The following is an 18,347-nucleotide window of genomic DNA, read 5'->3' on the forward strand; positions in this document are numbered from 1 at the left end:
AACAGCATACAGCACATAAACATTCTGCTGCTTCAGAGCTGAACTTAAATGCTAATGTACCAAAACACATGCAAGTAGAAGCCTCTGCTGCATCTCAGTATGATGCACAGCAGTGGTCCAGATCCTGCAAATGGCTCTAGGAATGGAAGTTACTGGCTGATCTGCTTTAATGAGGGCAGGCAGAAAATATTGGATAGGTTACTGATGAAGGCTAGAGGGTGTGGGCCAGGATTTGTGCATAGCCTTTGCTTAAAGTGTTTTTTTCCTTTTTGACAAAAGTAAATCTGCCTCTATCTCATGTCCCAGTGATGTCAGTCGGGTTGCTGCTTTGCTGCTTGTTGTGGCTTTTCAATAGCATCCGATTTTTCCTTGTCTGTGTTATCAAAATGGTTTCCATTTTTTGATGTCGAATGTGCTGGCAGTCCTTCGTTGGAGAGCCTAGCTACTCTTCCTTTACTAATACCCTTTTTCTATAGACCCATGTGCCATTCAGTTATGATCTTCTGAGGAATATTCTGCTTTGTCATAACCACTTCTGTCTTCCAGCTGTGAAGCACGGCTGCCATGATGCAGTTTCCAACCATTGGTTTGAGCTGCAGCTTCAGAAAGCTTTATTAAACTGTTGCAAACTGTTAGGGCATGAATACAAGCCAGGTTATCGCACGTAGGTTGGGCTGTGGTAACTGTGCCCATGTGCTGGAGTCGTGGCAGCAGTTAAATGTGTTGGCTTTGAATCCATGATAATCCTTATAGCAGTGTTGACATTTAAGTTGTGAAAGTCTATACTTGCATGCACTGTAGGTAACTTGCTCAGCTGAGTGTAATAAAATACAGTAAAATTATCAAAATAGTGGGCTGAGCTTTTGACTTATATTTGCTAATGTTTCCTGCAAGGACTTTTGCTTCTCTGCTTTGGCCTAGTAACTCACCCAGCTACCTCAGAGGACTGTTCTTTCTTTTGTTTTGCCCGCTTGTATCCAGGCCTTTTCCAGGCTAGGAAAAAAGTACAGCACAGGGGAGAGAGTAACGGGAGTGAATTGCATTTCAGTGTGCATCTTATCCCTTGGGAACAGAAACGTGCACAGGCTGGTTCCTAGTAGTATTCTCATCTTTCTCCTTTCTCTGTGTTACCCTGCACGGCTGTTGAAGTGGAAAGGAAACGAGTGGTCATCCTCTGCTGGGTGCTTACCCCAAGTTTGAGTAGATCCAACTCATCCTGTGTCCTGTTCTCTTTGGAGCTCCTGCAAACTGACAGGGAAACCCTCATGTCTTCTTTATAATGACAGGACTGATTCAAATGGTGTTCCTAAAAACACGTGTCTTTTAAGCATATATGAAGACAGTTTAAAAAACAAACACAACAAAAACCAACCAACCAAAAACCCCAGGAGTAATTATCTGTATCACACTTCTTAATTTGTGGGTGGTATGTTTAACATGGATATGTGAATGCAACATACAGTGAACAATAAAAACACACCTTACCCTAGTCATTTCAGCTACTTAAACACCTCTGGTTATGTATTTCACATGGTTAATAACATGCCTGTTTCAAAGATAAGGACGGTGCAGTTGTTTCCAAATGCCGGTGGTTTTCTGTCATTGAATATTTTCAGCCTTTTTTTTTTTCTAACTTAGCCTTTGTCATTTCTGAAAGTGAAACACAGCATTCATATATGCTTAGACACCACTCTGAAATGACTTTACCTTTCAGCGTAGAGCTGTTGCAAGTGTAGCCTTTCTTTAGAATGGGCTGGAAGTGGCTTTTGCATGTAAAATGGCAATACATATTTTTGCCACGTGGTGGCACCAAGAAAATAGAAATTGACACTTAAAAATTGGAATTTGAAAATGTAACCGATGTACCAGGGAGGGAAAAAAAACACAACACATTGTTCATCCTCTGTCTGAAACTTCTCTGAGAATTACCTTGGAAGCGTAATGCCTCCATAGGTCGGCTAGGCATATCCGAAAGATAAGGATCTCTCTGTTGCTAGCCGCTCCTTTGGGCTTGGTACAAGAAGATCTACTTACTTCTTAAAGGCTGCCTTATCAAAACCGTGTATGAGTAATTTATTGCTGCAAGTTAATAGACTTGTGTTGTTTAGTTTGGAGTAGCTGGCTTCCATACGGGCAGCTGGGGCACACTTGAGTGTTACGAACCTGACGACTTCTGCTCTCTGAGTTGGCGCGCTAAATGCTGGACGAGGCAAGGTGTTGCCCAGGCTTACACCAAAGAAATGTTCATCTTGACTTCGTTTGCAGCTGTGCACGTATTCTCACAGCACTACGATGCTGTTTTGCTGTGCAAGTTGCATTTATATTGTCTTCTGCTAGTCTCTTGCGGAGGTTTAGTACTAAATCTTTTAATGTCCTATTTACAGTCCTGCCAAAAAGCTGGATGCACGTCACTTGGGGAATGAAGGCAGTCTGCGCTCTGAGAGTCTGTTGTGTGAATTGGACTCTGGACATCTGCTCTACAAATGCCTTGGGCCTGGTTCTGCTCTGTATATGCATTCAATGCTAAACATGTTGACCAATGGGAAGAAGGAAAGCAAGTTTCCTTTCTCCTGTAAATTCTGACGCCCCTTCTGTGTTTTCCGGCTGTTGCATTGTGCAGGATTTTGGTGCTTTTGAAAAGCAGGCCTGTGAAGGTTGTGTAAGTTGGTTAAGCAATTCTCCAGAAGCTGAAACCTTCAGGAACTCTTCCATTCTAAAAAGAATCTTCATTCTTTTTAACTGTCCTAGAAGATAAATATAGTAATTGATAGAAACTTTAGTTCACAATTCTAGCTGTTCCTTTGTTTGTTTAGCATGTCAGAGCACTATGAGGTCAATGCATTGCTTCGGGCCTGGTGATGGAAAAAATGCACTAATCAATAGCGAGCCACCTCCTTCTGCGCTGGAAATCAGCTGTGTTTTATGCAAAGTTAGTGCTTTCCCTGACTTTAATGTAGAACAGTCTATGTTAAGAAAAAATTGATTAGGAGGCTGAAATTATGGAAAGGGATTTTTGTAGTAAAGGAGGGAGTCCTGCTTGTGTAAACTGCTCTTCTTTCTCTAACCACTCTCAAGTTGTATCCATTAAGGAACTCGGCAGTCTGAGCCATGTGATAAAAACATATTTAATGCTATTGCATATTGCTGCTTCGTTTCAGCCACTTCAAGCTCATGATGAAGCACGAACACTTCAGACTATGGACAGGAGCACTTTGGCAATGTGGTCTGTCTCATTTGTGTAGAAAAGTACAGAATCTGTTCCTTGCAGATCAGAAAACGAATGTGTTAATTCCCAGTCTGTTACATACAAGGCTCTGTATTAGGTATTAACCTCTGAAGGCAGATGATCCCTTTGCTCTCATAGATTTGGGGTGTTTGTATTCACATGTGTAACAGTTGTGGCTGGGCACAGTGAATAATTATTTATTTTTGGGGGCTGGTTCAGCTAGGCAATGTGGACCTTGTTGCATGAAGTATGTGGTGCCTCTAAAATCAGCTTTGCAGCCACGAGCGTGTTTTCCAGGTATTTGTGTTTTGTGTTGGGTGTCTCTAGCTTCTAGATAAGCTGGTGGTGTCTTTGAAAGCAGCCTGCGAATGTTCATTTCACACGGCTCTGTGCTATTTTAATGTTTATCCAGTAAACAGAGCTGAAACAAAAATTACACAAATTACTGAAACCTTGATACAATGACTTTGACTTTTAACCCAGAAATACATATACAATGAAATAGTGGGAATACTTTGGACAACCAGATGATATTTCTGGATATACTGAAAACAAACCAACTTGTATCTAATTACTGGGATTATGATGGGCTATCATTTGAGCCTGTGATGGAGCCAGGGATGCAAACAGGAGCGTGCTTGAGAGAATGCCAAAGAGACACTGCTTTATGAAAAGGGGAAGAAGAGCCATGGCTGTTCCACGAGCGTGCTTCTGGCTTCCAGGCTGAAAGCACCTCTGCTTGTTTGTTGAATGGTACTTAGGGAGCCAACTTCTGTTAGAACACTCACTCTGTGATATTCCTTTCCCTTGTTAAGTCCTTTGAGAGTAACGATCCCTATGCAGTTTTTGAGCTACGTGGTGGCTGTGCTAGATCAGAGCAACGTCTTCGAGGAAACAGTAGACCTGTTTTCTAAGAGGTGTCAGGGTGTGTTGGTTGGGCATCAGGCAAATTAAAATCAAGATCTTGGTGCTTGAGGGTTCAAGACCCTGTTGGAGAGATCAAGAACAGTTTGGATCCACGAGACAGAGAGGCCTGGAGGTAATGACACATCAGGATAAATTGGGGTGTGAGCTGAAGTCTGCAGGGAAAGGCTTAAAGTTGTGCCGGGCCCTGCACCTTGGGTTCGTGTCAGCATTACACAATTGGAATTCTCCCCCAGCTGATCTTAGACCTCTGTGCTCGTATGGTCTATCATCACTGTCACCTTATTCCTTGTTATAACTTTATGCTTTTGCTGAACCAATCAGGACAAAGACTTCCTCCTGCAGTTCCTTCCAGCAGAGCTGGAAACCATCTCTGTTTTCTGCTTTTGGGCTGTGAGGGTGCTATAGGACCATTTGGTTTCATATGCATCATGCGTATGCTTGGCATCACAGCTTCTGTTTTGGAAGGTCAGTTGTTTGTAGTAGGACTTGTCACCTGACAAGCAGCTAGATTAAGAAGGAATATTGAAAATATTGTGGTTTGCTTTAAAAAAAAAAAAAAAGAAAGTTGTCACACTGTGCTTCCAGTGATGCTGAAATCCTTGCAAATGTGGGCTATGAACTGTTCATAACTGACGTGCTGGCTTCTAAGCCTGTTGCTGACTGTACAGAGCTTCAGAGCAGATTAGTGCTATAGGATCTGTAACTGTGGAGTAGACGTTGGGTGAATCATCCTGAGTGAAATCATTCCATATGCAAAAATACCGGGGTTAGACACCTCATCGTGGCTAAGCAGTAAAATATGGCATCTGCTGGTAAAGTATGGTAAAGTCCAGTAATGTATTATTACAGCCAGGTTCAGCTATGTAAAGGAATACTTTAAGGTCCATATAAACTGCAAGGCTTCTCAGCACATAAAGCTGAAAAAGATCTGGGGTTTGGTGACTTCTGCAGGGCTTAGAACCTTACAGTATGTGTGGGGGGGAATCGTGGCACGAACCGTAAGCCGACGTGTAGGGCATGATAAAGAGATGACTTCAAATGCAGTTGCTTAGCATTGCATTGTTAAAGAGCGAATAAATCTGTGGCAAGGTGGAATATAAAAATCTGTTCTTTCTTCCCTCTTTTGGGGGGACAGCTAGCAGCGTTGGCTTGATGTTGAGCTGACCTTTCCAAGATTTCTGAGTCTGTCCTCATAGCAGCTCCTTGCCAGGTTGCTGCTTGTGCCCAGCCTCTTTGACAGACATCTCTTCCTGCCTACGCAGCCTTTTATCTCGGCTGTTGTTAGCCAGCACTTAGCTGCAGCTATGTGCATTAATCTTTTTTTGACTCATGCTGTGTGGGGTTTTTTACCTCCCATCAGAAGACCTGGTAGGGTTGCCACGCTTCCTCCAGCACACAGTGTAGACAAAACAGACTGATCTAGGTTACAGTACTGCTTCTGTCCAGGTGGGAAAACTGAAGTTTCTGACCGCAGAATTAAATGTCTCTGGCCGTGTAGGTGAATTAAGGCAAATTACTAACTGGAATAGAAAAATCACATAGGTACATTTGAGGGCATGATGCTGTATGATAATCAGGCTCTATTTTTTTTTTCCAAAGAATTCTTGTATATTCAGTTTCCGTCTTTTCATATCTTCTTTTCCTCCTGTCCTCTTTTCCCTTCCAGTATCTTAAAATAGCCCATCTAGCTTCAGAGCTGTGTAGAAGGACTAGTATAAGTTTGATCTCTACAGGGCTCGCTGCTGGCTCTTATGTTTTAGAGATTCAGGCTGTCAGTGATCTCCCATGGATAGATACTATTTCCCATAGTACTATATAAAAGCACACACAAATTACTTTTAATACATATATATGAGTACTATTAGACTGTCAGGATTGATGAGTCTTATAGTTGTTTTTTTCATCTGGCTTCTTTCTGCAATACTTTATTCTTCAAACTGCAGTAACTTCTCACTTGAAGGGGTAGGTGTCTGCGTGCCTAGGCTTCCTCTGCTCTGAAGCAGGGAGTGTTTGTGATTGCTAATGCAAAGTTGGACCAGTTCTTTTATTTAAGAAGGAGGAGTATAGAGAAGTTTGAAAATCTTTTCCTCTCTTCTGCGGTGCTGGCCTATGTAATTTCTTTCACTGCTCTGACCGTCAGAGTGCTCTCCTATTTCTGTGCTCCTTGTGTGGGAGGACCGGCTGCTGCTGTCACCATTTTGTTTCCCCCTTTGTGCTAGGATGCCGTTGCTTGCCTTTCTGTCTTGCACCAGTCACAGTTTTGGGTGTTTTTTTCCTTATTCTTATGCACTTTTACAGAAAAGTGTTCAAGAGTATTTTTCACATTGTGAAGTCTTACTTCGGTGAAATGCATTACATTTGAAGTCTGAAAGTTTTAGCAGAGGGACGGGAAATTCGTTTTATTTTTTTCCAGTTAGTCACACATGCATGTGAAAAGCTACAGTCTTGTGTGTTTAACAGGAGATTTTCTGGATAAACAGATGTTTGTTGATTAGCATTTCTGCAAAGTTACTCTTTTATGATGAGTGTTACCAACTCTTAGTTACTCGTCACTCAAGCAGATTTCATCTGCACCATTATTCTATGTAATCTTAATGTTTGCACATATGCCAACATTTTCCTTCAAGAAAGGTATTTACCTAGACATTTCCATCACTGGTGCGTAGCCTTAGGTCTGCTACAGGGAATAGAATTGGTAACTTCACGGGGAGTGAAGATCTCTAAGTGTCTCGAGCAACGTGCATTAAAGGAGTCATACAAAATACAGACATAATAGTTACGAGCATGCCAGAAAATTGGAAGAAGGAATCTTGGTGTTCACACGTTGTCAAGCAGATGTGCTTTAGCATTGTGAGGTTTTATTTTCAGGTTGCTTTTCTTCTTGGTTTCTAGAGTACAGTACTGTCCTGAATCTTCAGAAAGGAAGGAAGAATAGTTCTGATAAATAAGATGCATCCTAACCATCTCTATCAAAATGTTTGGAAAAATGAGGAAAAATCACTTCAATCTGTTTTACCATAATGGGTTTAGTCTTGGTCTTATTATTTTTAATTTTTGCAGTCTTTTTTTCAGCAGCAGAATTTGGCCACCACCCCAGAGTAACTCACCACGAATATCATATATAGCATATTAGAAATTATGAGCCAGTGGGCTTATTTCATCATTCCAAATTGCCACCTGCAGCTAAAATCTATAGCATCTTTTCTTGATGCTGAAGGGTCCATCTACCCCAGCACCAGCCACGTTTCTCTTAAGTAATTGCTTGAAAATTAAAGGTTACCTTGTCTCCTCTGAAAGTTTGGAGACTTGTTCCCAAGTCAGCAGCTGTTCCTGTTCCTGAAATAAATTTCGGGGTTTTAAACTGTGTCCAAAGTGGTCACAAATCTGTGCTGGATTATGAGTCGCATTGTCACTTACAGTGTGCCTGAGCTTTTGTTTGGCTAATATGGACAAAGGAGTCTGCTTCACATGATGTAAGAAGTGTTTGCCCTAAGAAGAACAGAGGTCCTCTTGAACCAATTAGGCAAAAATAACAGCTGGGCTACCCACTAATAAGGAAGGTGCTGCTAAACCTCTTTTCATTGTGAGAAGAAATAAATCTTTTAAGGCTTACTCCCTTGCATTTTTATAGAGAGCAATTCTTTGAAAAATTCAGCGATCCAGCTGGGTGATATGTGCAGGAAGACTGTGAAGAAGATAAAGAAACTTTTAAAAATAAAAAATGGTATTATAGCTATTAGATTTGGCAATTATAAATGTTTCATTGAAGATTTCACTATTTAGAGAAAGTTTTACTGTTAAAATTGTTAAGTACGTGGAGTTTGGGGTTAGCACAACAGGCAGTCTCCCACAAGTTCCTTGTAGCCTGTTCTGCAAGAGGACATTCCTTCCTGGAGCAAATCGCTTCTGATACCTTCTTAAACAAAGGCAGCCCGCGTATATTTTTAGTAAGTCTGAGAAAAAAAGCAGGAAGATTTGGAATATGGAGGTAACAGAAGATTGGGACAGGTAATGCTAACTTTTTAGTTGTTCCTCTTCTGTGGAAATATGCAGATCCTGGTCTAGCAGCTAGTTAGATTGGGAATGCGCTGATGTTTTCCTGATGGATCGTCTCTTTCTGAGAAAATTTGTAATGCTTGGTGGAGGATGATATGGAGGAGGTCAGACATGAAGGCAAGAATATCTAGAATTCCTGGGTGGGTATTATGTACTGTGACTTACTGAATGTGTGATATTGTATACATTAATGGCAAATAATGTGTAGCGCTGTTTTTGCTACCATCTGGTAAGATAAGCATCTTCCCCATGACTTCCATCCTGGATCTGTGGAGAAGACTAGTTAATGACCAGAGCAAGCCTGAGAGCACTTCTGTGCATCTGCCATGTGCTGTGTTAGTACCCTAGATTATTTGGGGGAAAAGGACAGGTTTCTCCGTGTTCCTTATATCCCAGATTTTTTTTTTAAACTTTGAGTTTATAGGTTATAAACCCCTTTCCGTAGCTTTTTGCTATTAACACCTGAACATAAGTCACTTACCTATATGACAGAATCACAGAAGATCTGATACCTGAGTAAACAGTGAGCTGAGCTGAACGCTTAACCAACACTTCAACATTAACCAGTCTTTCAAAGGTATATATTCTTCTGAGGAGCCATGAGGTACGGGCAAGAAAACTGCCTGCAACGTTGCTGGTTTCCCAGCTGCTGCTGCTGCTCTGCACATATTCTGTGGAAATGGTGCTTCTCTGTATTTTGCATTCAAATCAACGGGCTACGGGGAAAATAAGCCTGCAAGTCGCAGCTGAACTCAGTGGCACAATTATTCTGATATCTGTGGTTTTCCTCTATCAAACCCTCAAGATCATTTGAATGTTGTTAGGAGCGCCTGTTTTCGTAAATATATTGTAGCTGAGCTGTCCTTAGAAATAAAAATTAAAGAACAAATTTTAAATCATTGGCTGCTGTCCTAATGTCCTGGCTACTGTTAGTTTGGTCAGCGGGTGGCCTGGTCAGCCTTTCCAAAGCCAATTTTCATTTTAAGATATTTTTATTTCTTTGAAATAGGCAAAGCCTTTGGAAAATGAGGGAGCAGGCTGCTTGTGCTTGTGTAGATGAAGGCTTATATGTGCGACAAAGTAGCTGTAGAGTTTTTATATTCTGTTTGCAGTAATAGTAAACAGAGCATCTAAAATAACCACTTGCACATTGCAACAAACACATCATCATTTGCTTAAAAAGAGTTATAATTACAGTTGACGAAGCATGGACACCATAAAAAATGCATTAGTTTGGCTTGACACATTAATTACCTGTTTTTGCAGATGTTTTTATATATTGTTGTGTGAACAGTTTACAAAATAATTACAGGAAAGTCATATGGAAAATAAACTAAGTGGGTGGTTTCTCGCCTTAATATTTTCATTCATGTGAATCTGTGTGAGGCACAGCTGCTCCGTAGCAAATGCAGCGGGAGAGAGAGGGGGAGCGATGAGGAATCTTGAGGGGTTTTTATTCTAAGGTCTCTATGATCAGCGTTGCTGCACTTTCATATCGTGCTTTAGCAGCGTAGTTTTTAAACATGTAAAATGACATTGCTGATTTAATCCCAGTGATCAGGAGGGGGTAAAAGCTTTGATCCTGATCAGATGAAACATAAATCTTCTAGTATCTAGGAAAATAAATGAAAAATCAATATTATTTTAAGCAGGATGATCTTTTATGAGCAGTTGTAAAGATTCATCAAAGGCTTTGACACAGTTTAAACATTTCCTGTTTGCTGCCATTTAAAGAAAAATGCCTTTCAAGTTATAAATTGTAATTAAAGAGAGGTACCTCTTTAGGTTATTGTGGGCTAACCGCAGAATGAATATAGGAACTCAATCTGCTCACGCAACGTTGAAATCAAAAGGTCTTCACTAGAAATAAATTTGCTCATCCTTTTAAGAATACGCATTCTGTGTAACTTTAAAAATACTATCTCATAACGAAATGCAATATTGCATTTATGAAAAAAATAGGCATAGTCTGCACCACAGCTTTAACATCTACCAAACATAAGGATTTGTTCCAGCAATGATTTGATTTTAAGCAAAGAGTTATATGGCTTGAAATTTGGCATAAATGCTAAAGATTATTTTTAGTTTAATGAGATTTTTATTATTATTAATCACCTTGTGTTTAAGACTTCTAAAGTAACATATTCATTATATATATATATATTTTAGATTTATATCCTGTATTTCTTTACAGATTTTTGTGTGGTATTAGCTGTTTAAATGGGAAACTGTACTGGAATCTATCTTTTTTTTTTTTTAAACGTTTTATTGGTTAAACTAATATTAAATAAAAATCCTAATTCTGTAAATCCAGTTCACCTACTTCCACTCAAACATCCACCTTGATACAGTATGCAGAGGTGGAACTGATAATGATCTTATTCCTGAATGAGATACAAGAACTTGTTGAGTAATTGTTGTTTTGCAAATCCGCACCCTCTTTTATGGCTGAAGATTTTAATGACCGAACAGTTTGTAAATGTTTTTTAACAAATTATTCAGGAAGAAAAACTAGAAGGAAAACTGAAATTAATGTCTTGTGAAAGTAGGGAGAACAAAGACAGCTCTAAGGGGACATCCTATCTTGTTTGCGTTAATTACTGTAAAATTACTGAAGCATTGAAAAAAGGCAATAAACATCCAAACTAAATACACATAACTAACAATTAAGCAGTAAGCTTGACTTTTATGATAGCCTTAGACATTAGCCAAGCAGTTTTCTACCAGTCTGCTTGAAGAAAATGCTGGCTGAAGAGCTTAATGTTGCCGTGCAGATGATTTTTCCCTGAGCAACTACCACACTGTGTGTCTTAGAGAACGTGGGCGATTACCAGTGATCGCAAGAAAGTTTTATGGTGCCGTAAGATTAAATGTAACGATGAAAGCAAGAGTGTTAGTCATATTTCAAGAAATTGCAACACACGTTATTTAAAAAACAAACAAACAAAGCTCTGTGCATCTATTTCCCTCTTGCTAAAGGCAAACCCAAGTTCTAACAATTGAGTTTTATTTTTTTTTTCTCAATAGGAATAATACTGGTAGTCTGATCTAGGGGAATTTCATCAGATGTGTCCTACCAACTGTGGAGGCTGATGTAAGAGGTGCTGGACCCAATTAAAAAAAATAAAAAATAGTCTGCTCTCTCTTTACAATGAGAGAAATGTCTCAGAAATTGGTGCATGTCTGTAACCTTGTAAGCTGAAAGTGCACTGAATTTGTGACTGTCCAGCTTTCTCCCAAACCAAGTGTAGTCTCAAGTATTTATGGAGAAAGGCTCTGTATCTCTATCCAAGGAGGTAACAATCACTTTTCTGTCCTGCTGAGAGATGGATAATAAGATTTACTTTTAATAAGATCGCTTTCAGCAGAACTCGGAGTAGATCAGAAGTCTCTTCTACTCTGTTATTGATAATCCGTGTGGCAGTTCTGTGCGTTTAGGTAGTCGGTGATCATGGCAAGAAAACGAGGGGGAGTCTTTATTTTAACAGGGTCAAAATGACTGATAAAGCAAGAGCAGTGTGGAAAAGAGCCTCTGCCTTGTTCACACTCTGATTCTAAGGATTGTTTAAAGCAAGAGCAATGATTCCACTCGGAGTACCATGTTCATCTCTGCAGTGTAAGAAAGAGATTGACCTTGTCCAGAGGAGGGCCATGAAGATGATCGGGGGCTGGAGCACCTCTCCTATGAAGACAAGCTGAGCGAGTTGGGATTATTTAGTCTAGAGAAGAGCAGGCTTCAGGGAGAACTTGTAGTGGCCTTCCAGTGCCTAAAGGAGGCCTACAGGAAAGCTGGGGAGGGTCTTTGTCAGGGAGTGGAGTGATAGGGCAAGGGATAATGGTTTTAAACTAAAAAATAAGGTAGGTTTATATTAGATGTTTGGAAGAAATTCTGTATTATGAAGGATCAGAGATTCCTCCTGCCATGGCCTGCTGGAGATCAGTGGCAGCAGCTCACCTCTTCTTTGGGTCCTACCAGCAGTGAGGCTGCATGCCAGTTTCCGAGAGGCTCGTGCATGCACATGCATCCTCCGTAAGGATGTGGCTCACCACAAACAGATGGGCACAGGCAGAGGACGTTGCCATTGCAGACACCTGCATAACCACAGACGACGTGACCAGACGGCTTTCTTTTCAGCTATTGCTGTTCAGGAAAAGACCCACTGGGTGGGTCTTGCTGGTAGCTGGTCCTAGGCCCATGGTCCATCTCAGACATTTTTTCCAGCTTGCCTGCTAGTCTAGCCTGAAGATTGGTTGTACAATGGATGTGCAGAGAGTAACAAGCACACATGCAGAAAATGGGGAGAAAGAGAGTTTAGTAAGAAGGTAGGGCAGACAGTGATGGTCAGGTACAAGGCCTCAGCCAAACGAGCTTGCTAACCAGCAGCCTGCTTACACAGGCAGCCAATGTAATTCCCATCTCTGCTTTGTCATGCTTGTCCCTTCCACCCCTACCTTGTCCCTCGCCTTCAGTCCTGACCCGTAATATCTCACAACGAGTCTTACACATTCCCAAAATCCCCCCCATAAAACGTCCTACGTTAAGTTCTGTGTACAAGTCTTTACACAGTAAGTTCTTCTTCAGTCCCTCTCAGACATCCCATAATAAGTTCACTCTTTTTTTATAAGACTAGTTCTTAATAGCCCACAATAATCCAGTTCCTTTCTTATCAGTCACCAAGTTTGTGGTTGAACTTCTTCAAGGTTACACTCGGTGGTTCTGCAATGGCCCATTGATCGGTGTCTTGTGAGTTCTGGTCTTTGTTACGGTCTCTGTTATCTGCTGTTAGGGTTTGTGTGTTTGCATGTTTCATTTATTACCTCTCCTGTTTCTTGCCTTGTCTTTTATGTTGAGTAGCTGTTAGTCAGATATCCTTGCAGTTCCTTGCCCCGTTTGAGGGTCAGTTGGTGAAAGGTGCTGATTTGCACCTTGGGGTTCAGAAGCCTGTCAGAGCCAAGGCCGCGTTTCTGTAGGTCTTAGACAGCCTCAGTCCTTTCCTTTTTGCTTGGCAATTGACTTTTTTTTTTTTCCATCAAAAACTGAGTCTCTTATAACACTATACTGCTTGTGATGAGAATGCTTGAACGTGAACTGTAAGATTTAGAGTGAACATAGATTTTGTGCAGTACCACGGGATTTTCCCCTCTTGCAAAAGTTTGAATAGTTTAGACAACCCAATGGATGTTCAGCTATCTGGGAAGTGAAGTAGTTGGTGTAAGTCGTTCTTCCTTTCTTCCTGTGTCACCCCAAGCCAACAGCAAAGGAGCAGCTAGCATCAGAAAGTTGTGAGCAAGAGTTCTTGATGTCTCTCATGTTGCCTTCTGGCTATTATAGCATTTCTGTCCTCCCTTTATACTTAACGAATCCCATATTAGAAACATTGGACAAAACCCCCCAGCCCAACAAGTTTCTTTGTTGTTCCTTCGTAAACTCCTTATCATGTTTTCTGTAATTGAGTTTTTTTGGGGTACAACATGGAGATCAGTGGTTTGTTTCAGTTCACTCTTACGTTACAATAGGAACATATTACTAGATCACATGAAAATGAGGTATTTTTTTTAAATTTAACTTAGTCTTTTACAAGGTTTAAATTGTTATTTTTGTAGAACTCTCAGATCATATTACTTGCATTCTGTGAGATGCATATTCGTAGTTTTGATTATGAATAACCCAAAGTAAATCAAAAAGGTAGAATCAAAGCAGTCATGTGCTTTGATTACTTAGTACCTCTCTCTTTAGAAAAAATAACTTTCTTTTTTTTTTCCATTGAGGTGAATCAAGTCCAACTCGTCGCGAAGCAGTGAAAAGGAAGACAGCAGAATACCTTATGCGTGCTGAAAAAATTTCCAGTCTCTACCATAAATCCTCTGAAGATGCATCTGTTTCTATGGTAGGCTTTAATTTCTTGTTTTCGGAACCAGAATTTGATATAATTAAATTGTTCTGTCTTTTAGCAAAGCATATTCAAGCTGGAGATTCAAAAACTATTCGGAATATCTCTGTTTCAGGAGGCCTGAGGAGTATTTTGATGTTACGCTTCTGTTAAGTTGCCATTATTTTCTGGTTCTTGTTGGTTTCATTTCACAGCGTTATAGAGAGTTCTTGACTTAATCCAGACCTGTTTCTTTTAGCACACTTTCCTTCTACTCCATAGTTGATGATGTGAATATTTTAACTATGCTAAAGAATTTGAAGGTTTAAAAAAAAAAACACAAAAAACAAACCATCAACCCTAAACCATTTCTAGAATATAACATTTATTTTTACTTTCTCGTGGTAATACTGCTCACTCCTGGAGGGAGCAGAAAGGCTGTAGGTTTCTTTAGCCTAACACATAAGGGTGTATCAGAACTGAGTTTAAGTTCATGGAGGTTGTGGGGGCAGGGATGAGAAATAAATACTTAATTGGGCAAAGGTTCTTCCTGATTCCCTCAAATGTCTCCTGGTTGTGCTTCAGTGATTAGTAGCTTCTTTATTTGTGTGGAGTTTCAGGAGTAATTCCTACCGTCTTAAGCAGAAACGCCCTTATCTGTACTCATACTAAAGATAAACAAAGCTTGTTTCAAGACACCCTCAATAAATTTCTACTTTGCCCTTCCCCAACCAGTTCCATCAGGACTTATCTTTCTTACTTTAGATCTTTACTGCAGTCATGCTAAACTGTGTGCCATTGTTAGTTGACTGCCTTATTGTAGTAAATATAAAAGTTACCAACTTCCCATCTCTATATTTGTATCAATTAGGGACAAAAGGCCCAGAAAATCATTGCTCCTTAGGCTGTGCAGATCCAAAAAGGCTTTAAGGAGACAACAGCTACTCAAGTGTGAAGCCTTATAAAATCCAACTGCCTGATAAATAAGTTAAAAAAGCAAAATCACTGATTTTGAAGGGTAGCTTTCTCTGTATTGAGAGCCCACAAGTACATTTTTTTTTGAGGATGTTCCAAATGAGATATATTTTGTGAGATTTGGAGTCTTGCTGCTGCTGTGAATTGTACTTTGAACAATTTAGTATTTTGGACTGATATGAACTCCTACTAGGTAGTCTTTCTTTGGGTCAAACACTCCTGAAAGTGGGGAAGAATCTATACTGTATGAAAACCTCAGTATGTTTGGAAACTGTAGAACAAGGAAAAAAAAAATCCAAAGCACAACCTATTTTTTACCTTTTCATAAGTTTAAAAACTAATTGCAGTTGGAAAGGGGGAAGAAATAGGTTGCATTTCTGTGTGTGGGCTTGAGAGGTATTTCTTTTCTTATGCTGTACTGAATAAGCTAAATGCCTTCTTTGCAGATCCAAAGGAAAGCAGAATTAAGGGTATAAGACAAAAGAAAAAAAAGGTGATGAGACTTTTTCTTCCATGTTGAAACTCCAAATTGACAAGTTAGGGCAAATCTGACTTTGCACATGCAAAATGTAACAACCGTCTTACTCTCCTTTTTACAGTAAAAACCATGCTTCTGTCATGTGGCTTTGTTTTCCCTGTGGCTGTAGATGTATTTTAGTTCCATTTATTTGCTGCTCTTCATAACACAGAAACTTGAATTCTGGTGGTGGAGGACAGCTTGTCTCTGAGTTTATAGCTGAAAATTAATTGGAAGAAGGACTTATCTCCCAAAGTTACTGTAAGGGTCATCATAGGAGCCACTGAGAACTGGCATGTTTTATGCTTTGGCTTTCAGGAAAGGAAAGTGTCTTAAGGAAAGTGAGGAATGTGACTCTTCCTGCAAGGTGTTTACAGATCAAACTGGAATTCTTGCACCTTATTTGCTGCTTATCCTTTATACCCCCCAAGATAGTTTGTTTTGGTTTTTATGTGAATTATTCCATCCCTTGCAGACAGTGATGAGTGCACTGATATGACCTGCATCTACGTGCAGTGTGATTCTTGGAAGATACTCGCTAGTAGAAAAAAGCAGATATTTGCTGTACATCTCCTAAAAAATTAAGTCTATAGTGTAGAAGATTAGTGCGTGTGCTCCTTGCACCTCCACGCCAGCTTGGTGTTTTTCTAACTACCATTTGCATGCCTTTGGTCATGCTGGGGCAAGGCTGCTCTGTTACTGGTAGCACCTCTTGCTGTTCTAAGTCATGTTGACTGGCACAACCTCTTGTTCAAATGCTGGTGCTTGGGCAGGGTACCTGTGCAGATGTACAAAGCCTTCTTTGCCCACTTGGATCTGAAAAGAGGTCTCTCATCACTTCGTCCTTGTTGGAGCGATACTGAAGTCTTTGAGAAGAACAACTGTATTAGTACATATACGAAGCCTTTATTAGAAGTATGACCGGTTTGAACTGTACCACTGAAAGTGGTTCGTAAGAAAACGATGGACAAATACTGTATCCTGGCAGTGCTTGTGCCTGTGTTATGATGGGCAGAGTGTGATTTTGTTATGGGAAGCACGGTTCTGCGCTGCTAACTTCATGGGATGTGAGGGTGCTGAAACTGTCTGCACTTTGGAGGAAGAGGTCTGGCTAGTAAACAAGAGTGAACCTTTAAGCCAGTGTTCTTATTCATGACTATTCATATTCATGATTTGGAACTAGATGATCCTTAAGGTCCTTTCCAACCCAAGCTGTTCTATGATTCTATGACCTGATGTTACAACGCAGAACCACTTTGTCACCCATGGCTGGTGTAGAAAGCTTTGTGTTTCCTATTGTGCCCTTACAAGGAACAATCACAGTGATTGGCATCACCTGGGCTCACCTTGCCTTCTTAGACATGATGTTTTACTTCTTTCATCAGCCAGACCAGAGAAATGTCCAGCAAGGAAAGAGGTAAGCTCAGAAGTGTAGTTTATTTATTGTCCTGCACCTCTCAGCCTCTCATAACTCCCAAAAGCTGTCTGCTAGTCATGCGCTTTACCATATGAAGCAGTCTCAAAAGACTATGTACGAAAAACATACCCCACGCCACCTATTTACTATTTACCATGTGAACACCAAGTGGCGCAGTGAAGCAAAAGGCGCTTCTGTCCAGGCCTCATGCAGAAGGAAGCAAGGTATTCTGCCGTGGCCTGAAATACCAGGCTCTTGCCTCTTTGAAGATGAGATTTCACTAGAGGCAAAGGCCCAGCATTTCAGAACTGCAAAGAAAAAATTAACTTTGATGCCATGGAAACCAAACAAAGAACAATAATAGTTTGCTACTTTTCTTGCCTCAGCAAAAAGCCAACAGTGTAGCCCTCAAGGATAGCATCCTTAGCAACCACCCTGCTGCTGTCAAGTCTGAGTGGTGAAGAGAGAAACGTAAGAGGACGTGTTTGTAGAACTCTTGGCACTGTTAAAAAAAGGTTATGGGCAGAGGGCATAAGGATGGATGGAAGATTTCTTAAGGCTGAGAAGCAGTACAGGAAACTGACGCAACCGTGCCTGACCATGAACTGGGAACTCACTTGACAAGGTTTTGTAAACATTGAGAAAAAGCCTTGCTGTGACCTGTAGGAGTGGGAGATGTGGAGGCAGTTTCTGGAGATTGTAAACAGGCATGCGGACCTTACAGAAAAACAAGCTGATGCAAAGGCTCTTCCTCCTCTGGCACAGCACAGCGGCCTCAAGGGCCTTCTTGACGACAAATACTCAAGAATGTTGCATGATGGCTACAGCAGGCCATTTTGCAGATTCTCAAGCTGTATTTTTCTCCTCTGCTTCCCGATGATTAGCAGCTCTGGGGGGAGCCACCTCCAAGCCCAAGTGACAGAGAGCTTGCTGCAACAGCCTTTGGGTCACATTGGGTTGGCTGACCAGAAAGCTTCAGCCTAGTGTAGCTGTCAGCTGCAAGGCCCAGCACGGCTATGCATAGCCTATGGGTCTGTTTTAACCTTATTGGTGTTTTTATAATGTGTATCTTCCTCACTCTTTGAAGCTATTTCTAGTTCTACTTATGCCCAACTTTTTGTATTTGGAATTGTCTCTTTTTGCACTGTTACCAAAGTTGTTTTTTAAAATGTCAAATATTTTCATTTTTCAAAGTGGTTTAGCTAAGAGAGTAACATGCAAGCCTGATGCCTAAACAGGAAAAGCAGTCTTCATCCTTCACAGTTTTCATAAGATATTGTACTTCCTAAAATTCTCATTAAATGTGCATGAAAATTGCATAAAGTGTAAAGAAAATACACTGCTGTAGTTCTGCGAGAT

General features: G+C 40.5%; 1 protein-coding gene across 5 annotated transcripts in view; it reads left to right on the top strand.

The window, feature by feature from the left end:
* The window catches only part of RPS6KC1 (ribosomal protein S6 kinase C1), an 88,655-nt gene that overhangs the window by 27,196 nt on the left and 43,112 nt on the right, over positions 1 to 18,347 (top strand). For all 5 annotated transcript variants that reach the window (XM_066993647.1, XM_048057613.2, XM_048057614.2 and 2 more), the window contains one exon: positions 13,979 to 14,097. In XM_066993647.1, the coding sequence (XP_066849748.1) occupies positions 13,979 to 14,097 (119 nt within the window). The remainder of the gene's footprint in view (positions 1 to 13,978; positions 14,098 to 18,347) is intronic.

The sequence above is a fragment of the Anser cygnoides genome, chromosome 3, assembly GCF_040182565.1.
Source record: "Anser cygnoides isolate HZ-2024a breed goose chromosome 3, Taihu_goose_T2T_genome, whole genome shotgun sequence".
Classification (NCBI taxonomy): Eukaryota; Metazoa; Chordata; class Aves; order Anseriformes; family Anatidae; genus Anser; species Anser cygnoides.